General features: G+C 40.7%; 1 protein-coding gene across 2 annotated transcripts in view; it reads right to left on the bottom strand.

Annotated features, from left to right (window-relative positions):
* if (integrin subunit alpha inflated) overlaps window positions 1-14626 on the bottom strand; it is a 201641-nt gene that overhangs the window by 75545 nt on the left and 111470 nt on the right. For both annotated transcript variants that reach the window (XM_019048536.2, XM_019048537.2), the window contains exon 3: window positions 12278-12399. In XM_019048536.2, coding sequence (XP_018904081.2) covers window positions 12278-12399 — 122 coding nt within the window. The remainder of the gene's footprint in view (window positions 1-12277; window positions 12400-14626) is intronic.

Raw genomic sequence — 14626 nt, 5'->3', positions numbered from 1 at the left:
GCTGATAGCAGTTCAAAAAACAGAGTTGCAGAAAAAGTTCTATATAGATTAAATCCACGGATTCGAGGGCTAAGAATTTTCATTATACGTGCAACATTATGCCTCGGTTTGCGAATAAAATTAATTAACCGCTCTTGACTCATCCTTACGGATATTTTAAAGAGGAGAGGGGGAGGGGGGAGGGAGAGATTGATCAGTCGAAAAATTAGATTTAACATAAATAAGACTCTGGATGATAGTGTTCACTTTTCTCTATTCATACCAACCTCTGTCTTGAAAAAAACATATTGTAACGGGAGAGAATTGAGTTTTAAAAAAAAACGGTTACTTTTCTTCTCGGCGTTAAAGTCTCCAAAGCCATTAAGTCTCGCAGAGGTATTTTATCGATTTAATTTCATTGATAGGATGAAGGGAGGTTCAGAGGCCGTTTATAACTGACGTCAGAATACTGTGGGAGGTCATGAAATGATGGAATGTGCCTGACGAGAAGGGGGAGGGAGAGGGGTCAAGTCGTACTTGTCGGCACGAAGCGCACATTTTCAAGGAAGTTTCAATCTGAAACGATGCGAAACATCAATTTTTCGCGAGTATTATGAAAGAAAGTGACCCCGACTCTACGTGATTTAGAAAAGAGGGAAGAGGGGTTTCAACAGCTGCCTGTACGCACACCTCACGCGGGTGGGGGGGGGGGATAAGGGCAAAAATCGAAATAGTTCTGAATGATAAGTTGAACCTTTATTTATTCCTACCACCTCCTGTCTTGAAAAGCATGAAGTGATGGGCAAGATTTGAGTTTAAAAAAGCGGCAACTTTTCTTCCCTGGCGTTAAAGTCTCCTAACCATTACGTCTTACAAAGGTATTTTCACCCTTCTAATTTCATTGAAAGTCATACTTGACGTCATTAATGGGCGGCCCCTAAATTATTTCTTCAACTGCATTCGATGAAATCGAAACCTGTTTCAATGGAGAATCTCTGAAACGACGTTAAGTGTGAAACAGCTTTTCACATTATTGCAAAACAATCTAGCTTACTGAATGTAAATTGCGACCATACGGTCCTAATTTTTTAACCATACAATTTATATACGATCTACGCTCGAGTTATCGCCTACCGGGTTCATAACATTAGATTTCACTTAAAGTAAACTGCAATGGAGATGTTGCATGTGTGAAGAATTTGCGATTTGACTGTTGCTTCATATGTAAAAGTTCGCGAAAACACGATGGTGCCACTGGTTTTCTCTGAAATCATCTCCCAAGCTCCAAAAAAGCTCTCAAGTTGAGGCCAAAATGGAGGGGATATCCCACCCTACCCTGAGAGTCCACCTCTACATCAAAACAAACTCTCCATGCAAAGATAGGGAGCAAATACATTGACAGGGCTGCCACTTTATTTGGGGACTATAAAACTGAAAACACGGCATCACTGCTAATAATGTATTTGCTCCCTATCTTTGCATGGAGAGTTTGTCTTGATGTAGAGGTGGACTCTCAAGGTAGGGTGGGATATCCCCTCCATTTTGGCCTCAACTTGAGAGCTTTTTCTGAGCTTGGGAGTTAATTTTAGAGAAAACCAGTGGCACCATCGTGTTTCTCGCAAACTTTTACAAAAGAATCAACAGTCAAATCGCAAATTCCTCACACATGCAACATCTCCATTACACCTACAGAGTTAATTTTATAACTTTTCGATTCACATGTGATCTTCACTCGAGTCATTCACCCGTCGAGGCTCAACAGGTCAAAGATGAGTCCTTAAACCGGGGACAATTGGTAATCTGTCATTGTCAGCGACGAAGGAGCGTCGGAAGCGATCCAATTTTCCGCGTTGATAAAAATGTCGAGTCGACTGAGGTGTATGCCGCGGTCATTAACTTTCTGATCGTAAACTAAATTGTTTTACAGCCCGGCGCGGCGTGCACTTGAGTCCGGAGCAGTGCGTGCAACGCTCGTGTCGGGTGGGTGTGTTAAACCGCGAATGTTGATTCACGATCCGATTACGCCTTTGATTATTTCGTTGCCCGGCGCATCTCACAAAGTGACGTCACTGCAGTTCTCTACTTTAAAAATAAAAAAGTTCGAGCGCGTGGATTGTTTCGCACTAGAGTTACCTTGTTAAAGCGCACAAGAGACAGAATTTTTGGCTCTTATAATCATGCACTGGAGAAAAATTGACTTGATTCAAGCAGAGATATTTTTGAATTTGCCGCCGAGAGGAAAGTTCTCTGGAATCAAGAAGAACAGATGCTTACATCAAGGAGAAAGTCTACCAGTAAACCAGACAGAGGCTTCATTTTATGGATTTTGATGCTTGAATTTGTATCAAGAGGAAACCATCTTCACGACTAATAATAGTAGTCCTACTTGCCCAGTACCTACTTCCGGTTATCTTACGATCAAGCTGTTTTTAAGTTGTAAGACAATTCAAAACTAACGCCCCCCCCCCCTCCCCAAAAAAAAACAGATACTTTATGAAAAGAGGGGTTTTTGCGATTTCTTTTGGTTTTAGAAATTAATGATTTTTTTTTCTCATAATATTACTGTACATTTTTTTCTAAGCCACGTATATATGAATTTTGAACATTGGGGCAAAGAAAATTGCATAACTATGCAGTTCGCTCAAAAATATCCTTGTAATTTGACAAAATTTAACTACATTTTCAAGAAGATGTTTTTGGGCCAGTGGAATAGATGGCGTACTTGAAAGTCTTTAAAGTTTTAACTGATTTTCTGAAAAAAAAATTTCATTTTTGCAGGGGGGTTGAGAGGATTCTGATGCATTGATTTATTTTTCAATTTACATTTCCTATTTCTTCACTTTGCTATGATTTTTGTTACTATACAGTCCAGAAATGATCTTCGTTGTTGGTGCGCGTTGACTTTTTTTTTTTGGACAAAAAAAATCAAAATTTTGCACACACCGTCCTCTTTCAGTGCGGGAGTGAGTTGCGGGCAGGGTCACTAACACTGCGAGCGATCCGCGAGTCGGGCAAGATGCAGGTGAAGGGCATTGAGGGTGGGGGAGGGAGGAGGAGGAGATCATATCAATTGCTACTGCAGTCTGGCATCTGCCTCGTCTCAGCTTCACTCGACAGATTTTGCGAAGCTTCCTTTACTTAACAATGCACTTTACTACCGGTTCCAACTTCATTCCTCCGGTATCTTCCATGCCTTGTTGCCACTCCTCAATGAAGAACCGTCTAGGGTCACCGTTAATTTGGCATTTTAAAGCAACCATCTATCAACATTGTTGTTCTAGCCATCGAGGCTTTGACCTGTCGCGTCGTCAGCCGCTCTGCAACCTACAATCCAGGACTTGCAGCTTTATTCGCAAGTTCGTCTCGGGAAAGAAGCTTTTTGACCTTAACACGGCCATGATGGCAGCATTGTGCGGTCAGCTACTATGACACCGTTGCAATTTTAGTAAATTCCCCGATTTGTATACTTTCGCATGCCTTCACCAAAAATTCTTCCTAAAAACTTTACCAGAATTCTCGGAATTTTTATTATGGTTGAGAAAAACCTCTGAATACGTGTGTAAGAATTCGCTATCATTTTCTGGTGTTGCGAACAAAAACTCTTGAGTTTTTTCATTTCCAATCCCTAGATTGTCTTTACTTCGCACCAAATAAAAACTCTACTGCGAGTAAATTTTGAGGACTCCCTTGCATTTTAGAGAGACTTAAAAAAGCTAGGTCGTATACGAAAACAATTATTAGAGCTGACAACAGAACACCCTGTCTCTCCCGAGCTTTCTCTGTTATGGTGACATCATGTTCTTGTTGTGAAGACAAAGTTTTGGTACAACGCACAAATAGTCTACAGTTATGTCAGAGATACTCCGTTATCATACAGTTAACAAAGAAATCTCGAAAGCCCTGCAGTGGGCCCCCTATAGTGTAGTGGTTGCTCTTTACGTTCGGGAAGTTCCGGGTTCGATTCCCGGCCAGACGACCCAAGTTTGATGGTCTTAAACACTGGTTGCCTGGGGCTGGCTTGATCAATGACTGTGGAGGAGGAAGGGGGGGGGGGCATTTAACTGCAAGCGCACGGGATTACCCCCTCGAGGATACTTGAAGTAAATGGACTGCATTTTGAAATTTGGAACTATAAATTCTGGCCTGGTTTAAGAACAACGTATGTGACATTAGTTTCCCTATCCAAATAAGTGTTTTTTCAGATGAGCCAGAATTTATAGTTCCAAATTGCAAAGTGCAGTTCAAATAAAAGCTCGGTTATCAACATAAGTTATTTTTGGGGGTACACAATTTGTTCATCCAACTAGTAGCATCGTCAGAAATCCCGCAAAACGTTACGACTGAGCTCCTGCCTAAAAGGCGAATCCAAAAACACCAATAACGAAGATTCAATAAAGATTCCGCGTCTTATTACACGCGGAATGAGAACCAACTAATCAATCGCCCACTGATCGCCCAATTTTTCAGCGTGCGTCGTCCAACAACCATAACTCAAATCCAAACAAGGTGGAGTCTAAATTAGCTCTTCAGCGACCTCAGGTCAAATATTCCGCACGGAAGCCGAACGTTGACCGCGGAGAATGCGAAACCGATGCGCGACCCTGGTCACCATTGCCAAATTACCGGCAGAAAAATCCCACCGCCCTTCCCTCCTGCAGGGGAAACGGGTAAATATTGATTCTATCCACGAACTTGGCCGAAGGGTCGCCGCGTACCGCGGTTCCGCTTTTATCGGGGATTTCAATTAGCTCTAGCTGGAAGCCCGCAGATACTCCTTACTCCGTGCTTTGGAAAAACAGCGTACGGACACTCAAACGTTGCCAAATTTCGTCCGACGGAACAATAATTTCCGAAAGAAATTATGAATATTTTCCCTCAAAATTGTAAGGTATTTTAGATTAAATGATGAATAAAATCATGTGAGCAAAATTTTGGAAAAAACCAACTCAAAATTGGGGAAAATTCCCTGTTTACGAGCGAAAATCTGGCAACATTCGGATGTCTCATAGGCGGTTTTTTCTCTCAGCACGGGAGCTCTTTTCCTGGGTTCGCGGGCCGGCGCGGCGCGGCGCTCCATCAGGTTTGACATGCGGTCGCATTAATCAGCGGTCGATACCGTTCCCCAGTCACAAAATTAATGGATTATGATGTATGGATGCCGTTGCGATGTTTGCTGGATATTCTGCTCTTGTTGCTTGATTATGTGAATTTCATGGCCGTTGCCAGGTTCAACCCTCTTCGTTATCCGTCCACTCGGACTACGTCACGATCGATGAACTTGCCAATTGCACGGCGAAAACGACCTTGGTTATAGGGATGGATGTATGCTCAATAGACGCTTCTTCATTCAAGGGTCTGAGACCTCAATCGCACAAACCAACCTTCTTGATTGACTGCCGAGTTTCAGTTCTGAGAACTGAAACTCCAGTTCTAGCAATCGAAGAGGAAAGTTCGCATGACCGTAGGTTGGATCCTCCAAACTGCAAAACACCCACTGAACTTATCGGTTCATATGAGGTCTCCCTCCTCCATATAGGAAAAGTTGTTAACATTTGAAGCCTAGTTCCACTTAATCGCTAGAAACGATTTTATAGAACTAATTTTGACCCATAACAGACCTTCTCCCGATAATGTACCAATAGAGAATACATTGATACCAGCCTGGAACGTTCCTCCTTCTTCCTTGTAAAAGAATTAAGATATGACAGATTCGTGATGTTCTTCGACTAGACCTTCAATAGAGTGCTATTTTCAGTCATGTGAACTAAAGAAAATCAAAACGGCGAAAAGAACTTCTGATTACTATTTAACCACGACCAAACTGCGGTGCAGTATAGGCTTAGGACCCACACTGAGAAAAAACTATGGCTTATAAACCTATTAGTGGTAAATATGGAACACCACTAATAGTAGTACCTCTACATATAATAATAGCACATATACCTTAGTTATGGTCTCTGTACCTTAATTAGGTACAGAGACCTTAGTATGGTTCACAGACCGAGAATCATTAGTTTATTTACGACTATTATAGGTGTTCCATATTTACCTCTAATAGGTTTATAAACCATAGTTTTTTCTCAGTGCAGTAAGATCACTGAACTGAAATTAAGTTCAGTTCGCAGTACCGACTGCTCGAACTTTGGGATGCAAATATTTTTATGCTCTGCTTGGACTGAAGTTACAGTTGGATAAATCAAAGTTCATTCAGGTAACTGAGACTTAGCTTGGAATTTCGTGTCCTCACACTGGAAAAAAGTACGGCTATTTTCATCAGAAGTATGGTCAATTCTGGCATTACTTTACACTGATATATTTATGTTCTTGTGTTACTTTTCGCCAATATAGGAAGTGAAACACGAACCAACACAAATTTCGTGTTGGTTTTGGTGCAGTTTACAGTGAATTTAGCGCAGAAAATAATAGATATTGCGAAAATGCATTCCTCCGATTGCGACGTTGGTATTCCCCACTCGTTTCGTATTGAATTTCTTCAAGGAAACTAGCTGACATTTTCCCTCAAAATTGTCAACCAAAAGTCAACCGAAGGCCAGAGTCATTTCCTGTTTTACTTCCCGTATTAATCTAACTTGATTGTTGAGCTATTTTCCTGTGTACGCGATTTTTGACACAGGGATACTGCAGGGTAAAATGAGTCATTTCGTGTTTTACTTCACGTATTAATCTAACTTTGGTGTTGAGTAATTTCCCTGTGTACGTGATTTTTGACATAGGGATACTGCAGGGTAAAATTCACTAGACATCTAGCGACATGTACCTTACACTGGAAAAAAAAACAAAACACATTGGATCTAGAGTTCAGACTCTTAAAAAAACATCGACAAGAAAAAAATACTCTTAATTCAATCAGATTTAAGCTTAAATCAAGAACCAAGCCTCTTAATTTCAGCGGATTTCCTTTTGATTTAAGCTTAAATCTGATTGAATCAAGAGTACTTTTTTTATGTTTTCAAGAGTCTGGACTCTAGATCCAATGTGTTTTTTGTCCAGTGTACTCATATCACTGTCATTCAAATCATAATTTTTTTTCTCGAAAGATTATTTTTGAGGTAATAGGGCAACGTTGTTGTGGTGGGGTTATCTTGACAAATGGGGAGTCCTCCCGGGATGGGTTGGGATGTTCAAAAGCGCAGCGGAGATCCCATCCTTCCTGACATGGCTGACCGCGAGGCGAGTGGCGACAAGCGATCAGCAACCGCCGGCTGATCTTTCCTGGCTCCTCAGGCACCGTCACATCCATGTTTCTTCGGTTGACGCTCCACGGGTCCACGGCGAGCTGCGAGCTGCAAGCTCATTGATAAAGTAGTCGCTGCTTCCGAAACCACTTGCCGCTTAACCACAGGTATCACTCTCCTAGCGTCCGCTGAACCCCCATCAGGTTCTCGTGCACAAATTTATAACCGTACTGAATGAAATTAGTGACTTTTAAATAGCCGTGTACATCTTTCGCGATGCTGCTAAGATTTTGCATACGAATGCATTTGCTCTCTGTAAGAAAAATTGCAAGTCATGATGATGATTTTTTTCAGAGAGCGCCTCCGGATGTTTTCTAAAAATCTCTGTGGCGTACGTCTATTCGATGTAAAATTGGGCAAAAATAGCGGTTTTAGTAGCACGGGAGAAACATCTTAAATAAACTCCAGAAAATTGAAACTCAGGTCTGCTTCCTGTGATGTTGCGAAGGAAATTGAATATCCGGAGGTTTTAGTAATTAGAACAATAGAGGGGATCTTTTATAGGGCTTTAAATCCGTCTGATCTCTCCTTTTAAATCAATTTATGAAAGGGCTGACCTCTCCCATAATTTTAAAGTTTTACTATTAACAGCTTTAGTGAATTCAGCATAATTGATAAGAAACAACACAAACAGCATCAACTCGAGTTTCATTTAAAATCTTACAATGGAACTATCAGTACAATTTCAAATCTTCCGACTTAGTTCGAATTTTAAACTTCGATTTGGATTGGATCTGTGCCATTAACCTGTCCCTCGCAACATTTTACATCAGTGATTTCGATAGAGGAGGAAACAGGCAAGATACGAGCTGAGGCATTCCGTTAGAACTTCATCTCTTCAAAATTTTACGGAGAGACTTATTGAAGCAACGGAGGGTTCAGGTATCAAATCCGGAAAGAGAAAAATAAACGTTTTAATCATCGTTCGTTGAACGGGAAAAATACAAATGACGTCACTTACACGATGTATGTTTTATTTTATCATTGCTCATTGTGCATGTTCATATTTCATAGAGGAAGTATTTTCCGAACTTCCTATGGCGAGAATCCCTCTCTAAGTAAAATCTTACAGAGGAACAAATACGAGGTGCTGTTATTCATGCCTTATCTGATGGCCCATTGCAAATCCGGGCTTTTGGAATAATCCACGAGGGATCCTGTAAGGTTAGAAACGTGAAGGTCATACATGGGATCGGAATAACGCGTTTCCCTTGGGAAAGGGACTCACATGGCTGACGATGCGAGACAGGGTTGCTCGGCGTCGCGGCGCCCTGAGGAAGCGTCGCGAAAATGACAAGAGGACTCTCGAGTCTCGACACTCGAAATGATCGAATAAATCAGCTCCGTGCTCGTGACTCCACGCCGTACAGTGGTGCAACTCAAACGGAAAGATCGGACATAATGTAGTATTTTAAAAGATTATTTATACTTTCATTATTACAAAACGCGGAGCTTTGAAAGTGGTTTCATTAGTTTTCTCGTGAAATTTCGTTGGAAAGCACCCCTTGGAACGAAGAATGTGACGGAATTAACATTTAAATTTACAGGTGTATAATATAAATTCTTGTTCAACCTCTTCCAATAGATCGTTCTACTGTGCGGTGGCCGGTGCACCCGCAATCCCGCGTGCACATGCGCGTCCATTATCCCACAATTATTTATCATTCCTCCGCAGCGAGCGCCCTTAAGATTCAATTTGCCGCCCGATGCCGATCCCGTGATATATTCCCTCCTCTTCACCGAGACGCCAAATTGAACCGCAACACAAATTTCATTGCAAAGCAAAGCAGAAATAGGCAGATTTGAATTTTCTATAAAAAAGTTAAATTTCTGATGAAAATCATAAAAATGCACGAAAGAGTGAGAGAAAACACCGGTTCAGTGCCCATGTCTAAGGAAGTGCGCCAGTCGATGCTTCCAAGATTTTTGGTGTAGGAACTAGCTCTGATCAGATTAATGTATAGAATTGCTAGGAAGGGCCTAGTAAACGTATCTAAAGTCCAGGTAATGCCATCTGACTTACCTTTCTCAGCATGAGCACTGAATCTTTTTTGCAGTCCCGAGAATTAGGTTTTAAAATGTTGGTTAAAAACAACAATAAGTACCTAATTGAGCTTTGCAGTCCTGCAGAACAATGTTTTACATGTTACACATAAGTCATCGCTTGGCTGACACAAAGTCGTATTTACACTTAAAGATGAGCCCGGAAAAGCATTGAGTTATACGGAATACAGGGTTCACCTCGAAGTGTAGTTCCGTCATTTTGTTGGGAAGGTGACGAAGTGACGAATTTACATCGAAAGCTCAAGATCACCGGGTCAAAAGGCTCGTAACATTAATAAGAAATCAGCGAATATCCCAAGAAGATAATGTTCTACGTCTCCCTTTGAAAAAATAGAGACAAAAAACTAGAAAGTCACAGAAGAGAAGTGCATTTCATCTTTCATCGTCGTTTTGGTTGTGCCTTTTCCTCTTCCTTCACACAGAATGCACTCATGCCACTTACGGTGGTCCATCGAATCTCTAAATATTCCCCAAACACGCATAAAGGCGGCAACGCGGGGTTGCAACGAAGCACGACCAGCGCCGGAGCCCTATTCATCATTCGGATTGCGCATACTTCGATAAAATTATAACGTATTTGGACAGTATAAATGCACGTATTATGTGGATGCAAGCGCTCACCGCTCAGATTTTAGTGATGAATGCACTCGAAGTGTGGAACCGCGGTCGCCACTAATCTGTATGCACGCTGCAGTCCGCGCCTATCGCGTCGCATCGCCACTTCGTGACACTTTTTTGGCCGAGGCAAAGCCTCCCAACATCGCTTTTCACCAGTTTACCCGGCAAACGGCCCTCCTCCTTGTTCTCAGCTGTTCAATTATGACCACAACCAACAACTCGGCCTTGCTCGTTTGGACTTGTAATTGATATTTATTTATTTGAGTTATAGTTGACGTCGTGCGATTCTTCCCGACGCGACGGTCACATGACTGCACTGGGAGAAGAAAAAAAAAAACACATTGGCTCTAGAGTCCAGACTCTTAAAAACATCGACAAGAAAAACACTCTTGATTCAATCAGATTTAAGCTTAAATCAAGAACCAAGCCTCTTAATTTGAGCGGATTTCCTTTTGATTTAAGCTTAAATCTGATTGAATCAAGAGTCCTTTTTCTTGTCAATGTTTTCAAGAGTCTGGACTCTAGATCCAATGTGTTTTTTTTCCAGTGTGGTGAAAAGCCTAGACGTAAATATATTAATTTTAAATATATGTTAATAATCTCTTGAACAAAAAGGATTGGAAATAATTAGAGTGGGATACATCGAAACACCACAATCTAGAAACGTATCTTACACTGTTGTCTTACAACAATGCGAACTACTATAAATTTATTACAAATTTGTGAACGCTCGAAATCAGACGCACAATAATGTTGCAGTTACTGCAGTAAAATTATATACCTAAGCAGTAAACCTTTCTTAATTATCTAACTTGAAGCGCAAATTAGTTTTTACCAGCATGCGTGCGTATATGGTTACAACCTAGGATTATAAATTGCTGAACAATTACGAGATTTCTCCCCTCGCGTAACGCCAGTAGATGATACTTCGATTGTCGATATCGATATACGTATACGTATTCTGCCTTGCTGAGGAAAAACGCCGTATGAACATTCAAGAGTTGCCAAATTTCCTTCGATAAAATGTTTATTTTTGAAGAAAGCTATGAGTATTTTTCCTTGAAATTTTCGAAAACTTTAGGTGAAATTGCGAAACAAATTATCTAAAAAATTGGAAGGAGAATATTCATCAGTTTACCAGGATATCCGCGTTTTATCATAGGGACTTTGGCAACGTCTGAAGGCTCATACGGCATTCTTCCTAAGCACGGCAGTATTCGAATAAGCAGTGATGGATTGATCCGCGCATTCCTTTTTTTATTTGCTATTCTAAACGGTTAGAGAGGAGGCTATTGTTCCGGGCGAAGATGCGCTGGCCATCAGGCGGGCAACAATAGTGACGACGAAGCGTGGGTAAAATTAAAATTAAAATAAAAATAAAAAGCTCTTGTTTACGACGCATGCACAGCGCCGCCAACGCCAAGAGCGTTTATCGCGTCCATTAAGGAGTATTATAAAAAAAAGTGTTGGAAAACATTAAACCATGATTCACGGGTAGCGACTTTCCCGTTGTTTTTTTATCGCGTACGAGATTAAATAATAAAAAAAGAAAAAGAAAATAAGAGCCGGACATTAGCTTTGCATGGTATTGCCAAGTATCTCCGTTGTTCATCTTAAAGGCGCAGGCTCCTTCGCTAGCGATAGGTATCGCACGGGCGACCGGCGCAGGCATGCTTGCAGACCAGGGGTCTTGTAAACAGGTCGGCCCTGATTATGAGCCTTTCTTACAGAGAGGTTCAGCCCGCTGCTGGAGTGGTGTAGAGTTTCCCGCGGGATCATACTCGAGTACATTAGCTTTTATAAGACTTCGCCACCTCCGGAGATAAGTTTGCGCAAACATGCACCCACGGACACCCGACAACGAAAGTTTGCCTGATGCGAGAAAGGAATTCCATATCCGAAATCATGAGCTCTAAAATTATGCACAGAAGAAACATTCCGGTGAGTATGGAACCTCAAAGTTTTTAGTCATAAGAGCCCAATTTCGGCTCAGAAAAGTCTCTGTTAGCCATAATGTACTAAAAAGAATGTTAGTGGAATTGCTTTGAAATTTGCTGAACATTTTTCAAAAAAATTCACACAAACGTTCTCTTGTGACAAATTAAATTACTCGGTTTTGGCTAAAGTGGCTTGGTTCCTTTCTGCTAAACGCGGCCGAACTGTCTGACTAAACGGAGGCAAAAGACACAATTCCAGTAGTGTCAGTTTCTGTCATTGATCAAAAATCATGAATTTATAGATCTTAATACACCAGCACGGCTGTCAGGGCTGTCACCCTTCTGTGAAGATTTCGTTTGGGAAGAAGAGCAAGTTCAATTATGACTGATTGAAAATAACAAAAAATCAAAATTATCACTCACCAGTTCGATCGAAAGTGATTTCTTCGCAGGAATCATCGTTGTTGACATCACATCGATACACGGAGCCTCCCCTTTCGACTCCAGGCTGGCCCGTTTGAGCCTCGGGGGCACCAACTAAAACCCTGCAACACAAAAGGAGACAAGAAAAATTATTTAGCGAATATGATATCGTTTTAAAAAAAAACCACAAATGCACACGGTAATTCTAGGATTAAGACGCAAGGAAAGAGAAATAGTGTGAAAAAATACTCCAATTACTCAGACTTTATCAACTGACCCATTCTCACACTGAGAAAAAACTATGGCTTATAAACCTATTAGAGGTAAATATGGAACACCACTAATAGTAGTACCTCTACATATAATAATAGCACATATACCTTAGTTATGGTACCTGTACCTCAATTAGGTACAGAGACCTTAGTATGGTTCACAGACCGAGAATCATTAGTTTATTTACGACTATTATAGGTGTTCCATATTTACCTCTAATAGGTTTATAAACCATAGTTTTTTCTCAGTGCACGGAGGCAGTAAATTTTTAGTTTCCCGGACGATAAAACGTAACTACATTCCGAGGTTGCAAAATCGACTAAAAATTTTTAATTTTTTTCCAAGAATGTATAACTCCGCAAGCTTGTCCTAAAATTGTACCGCTTTTGCATGAGATCAGAGGAAAAATTGGTGGAATTTTTAGTTATAGTGTGAAAAAATACTCCAATTACTCAGATCTTATCTACTGAGCCATTCACACGGAGGCAAAAAATTCGTAGTTTCCCGGACGAATAAACGTAACTATATTCCAAGGTTGCAAAATCGACTGGAAAATTTTAATTTTTTCCAAGAATGCATAACCCTGCAAACTTGTCCTAAAATTGTCCCGATTTTGCATGAGATCAGAGGAAAAATTGGTGGAATAGTTAGAATTGCCAAAGATTCTCCTGGTAAAAATGCAATTTGCGAGGGGAAATTTGGTAACACTGCAGAGTAGTTACGTTCTTTCGTGGGGGGAACTAGGGATTTCGGGGCCATTTGGAAACAACCCTCACGAGGATCTGGCAGGAAACGAGTTGACGGCTCAATTAGGGCGATAACAGAAATTCCTCCGGATAAAATGGGAGAAAAGAAGTAGTTCAAAGTTCAGTTAATCGCGGCAATTCTTCACGAGACGTCTGAAACTGCCGTGGCACGTCTTCGGCTCGGCAGATCTTCCAGACCACTCTGTCGTATGAGTAATTCATTTTTGATGAGCTGCTCGGACCAAATTAGTACCTATAACAACCACCGACGCCACGCGCTCATTAAAAATACCGCACTCGAAAACCGGGAGGGAAACCGGGAACAAATGGAAATGAACCAAGAAATAAATTAGGCTCCTCTCTCGACTTGGGATCAAGATGTAACTTACTCCTGGGACGTCAACTGGTGCGCGGTAATGGTACCTGGAGGTTATGAACATGGAGGGTAAAAAATAAATTTTCCAGAAATATGGCAATATTCTGTACCGAAAGATGTGAGATAATCAAGGAGTGTATATGAGACAAATCAGGTACAAAAGTGAGTCATAAGTGTCTCAATGCCCCCGAGCAATAAAATGAAAAAAGGCTAGTTCGCTGACGTACCACCCATTTTCTGTTTCCGTTGAGATTTTGAATGATTTCTCTAGCTTAGCTGAAGATATTTCAAAAGTAAGTATCATGAAAGTGTTCAGTAATACCACAGTCAAAATGCGGGCTTTTTAGTTTCATTTCATAACAGTTAGGAATAGTTCATGATTATGCTTACATCTGTTTTAGTAAATTTGGAACCGATTAGATTTAAATTGATGCAAACTTAACAAATTAAACATTTTAGTATTATCTTCAGAATTAACGAATCGAGAAATTCATAGTTTTCTATCTCCTCGCCTGAATTGAAAAATTCGTTCAATACCAAACTTTGAAGGATATTGCGCCGTTGGCTCAGTGCACCGCTTGAGAGCCTCACTAACTGCGTTGTAAACATTTTGGGCGAGGGATGAGTTTTAGTACACATCAAATCGACGTTGAAGTTAAATAAATCGGACCTAGATTACAGAGTTTCAAAATTGTCACGGTATTAATTTTTTATTTCTACAGAATATTGCTAAAAACTATGTTCGAAATTTTCGAAAAATATTTTTGAAAAGACGAAGAAGTATTCGACCGTATTTTGTGCAACAGAGATATTCTAAAAGAGTAAAGTGCGACCGAAAAGCCACAATATCGACAAATTCAGATAAGTTAGTGGTTTTGTGAATTTACCATCGATATGTTCAGGGCAGATTCCAAAACTTTTCAAGGATTTTCAGAAATTTCGTTGTACAAGATG

Source organism: Bemisia tabaci, chromosome 3 (genome assembly GCF_918797505.1).
Source record: "Bemisia tabaci chromosome 3, PGI_BMITA_v3".
NCBI lineage: Eukaryota > Metazoa > Arthropoda > Insecta > Hemiptera > Aleyrodidae > Bemisia > Bemisia tabaci.
Note: the sequence above shows the minus strand (reverse complement) of the source record. Positions and strands in the feature narration are given on the sequence as shown.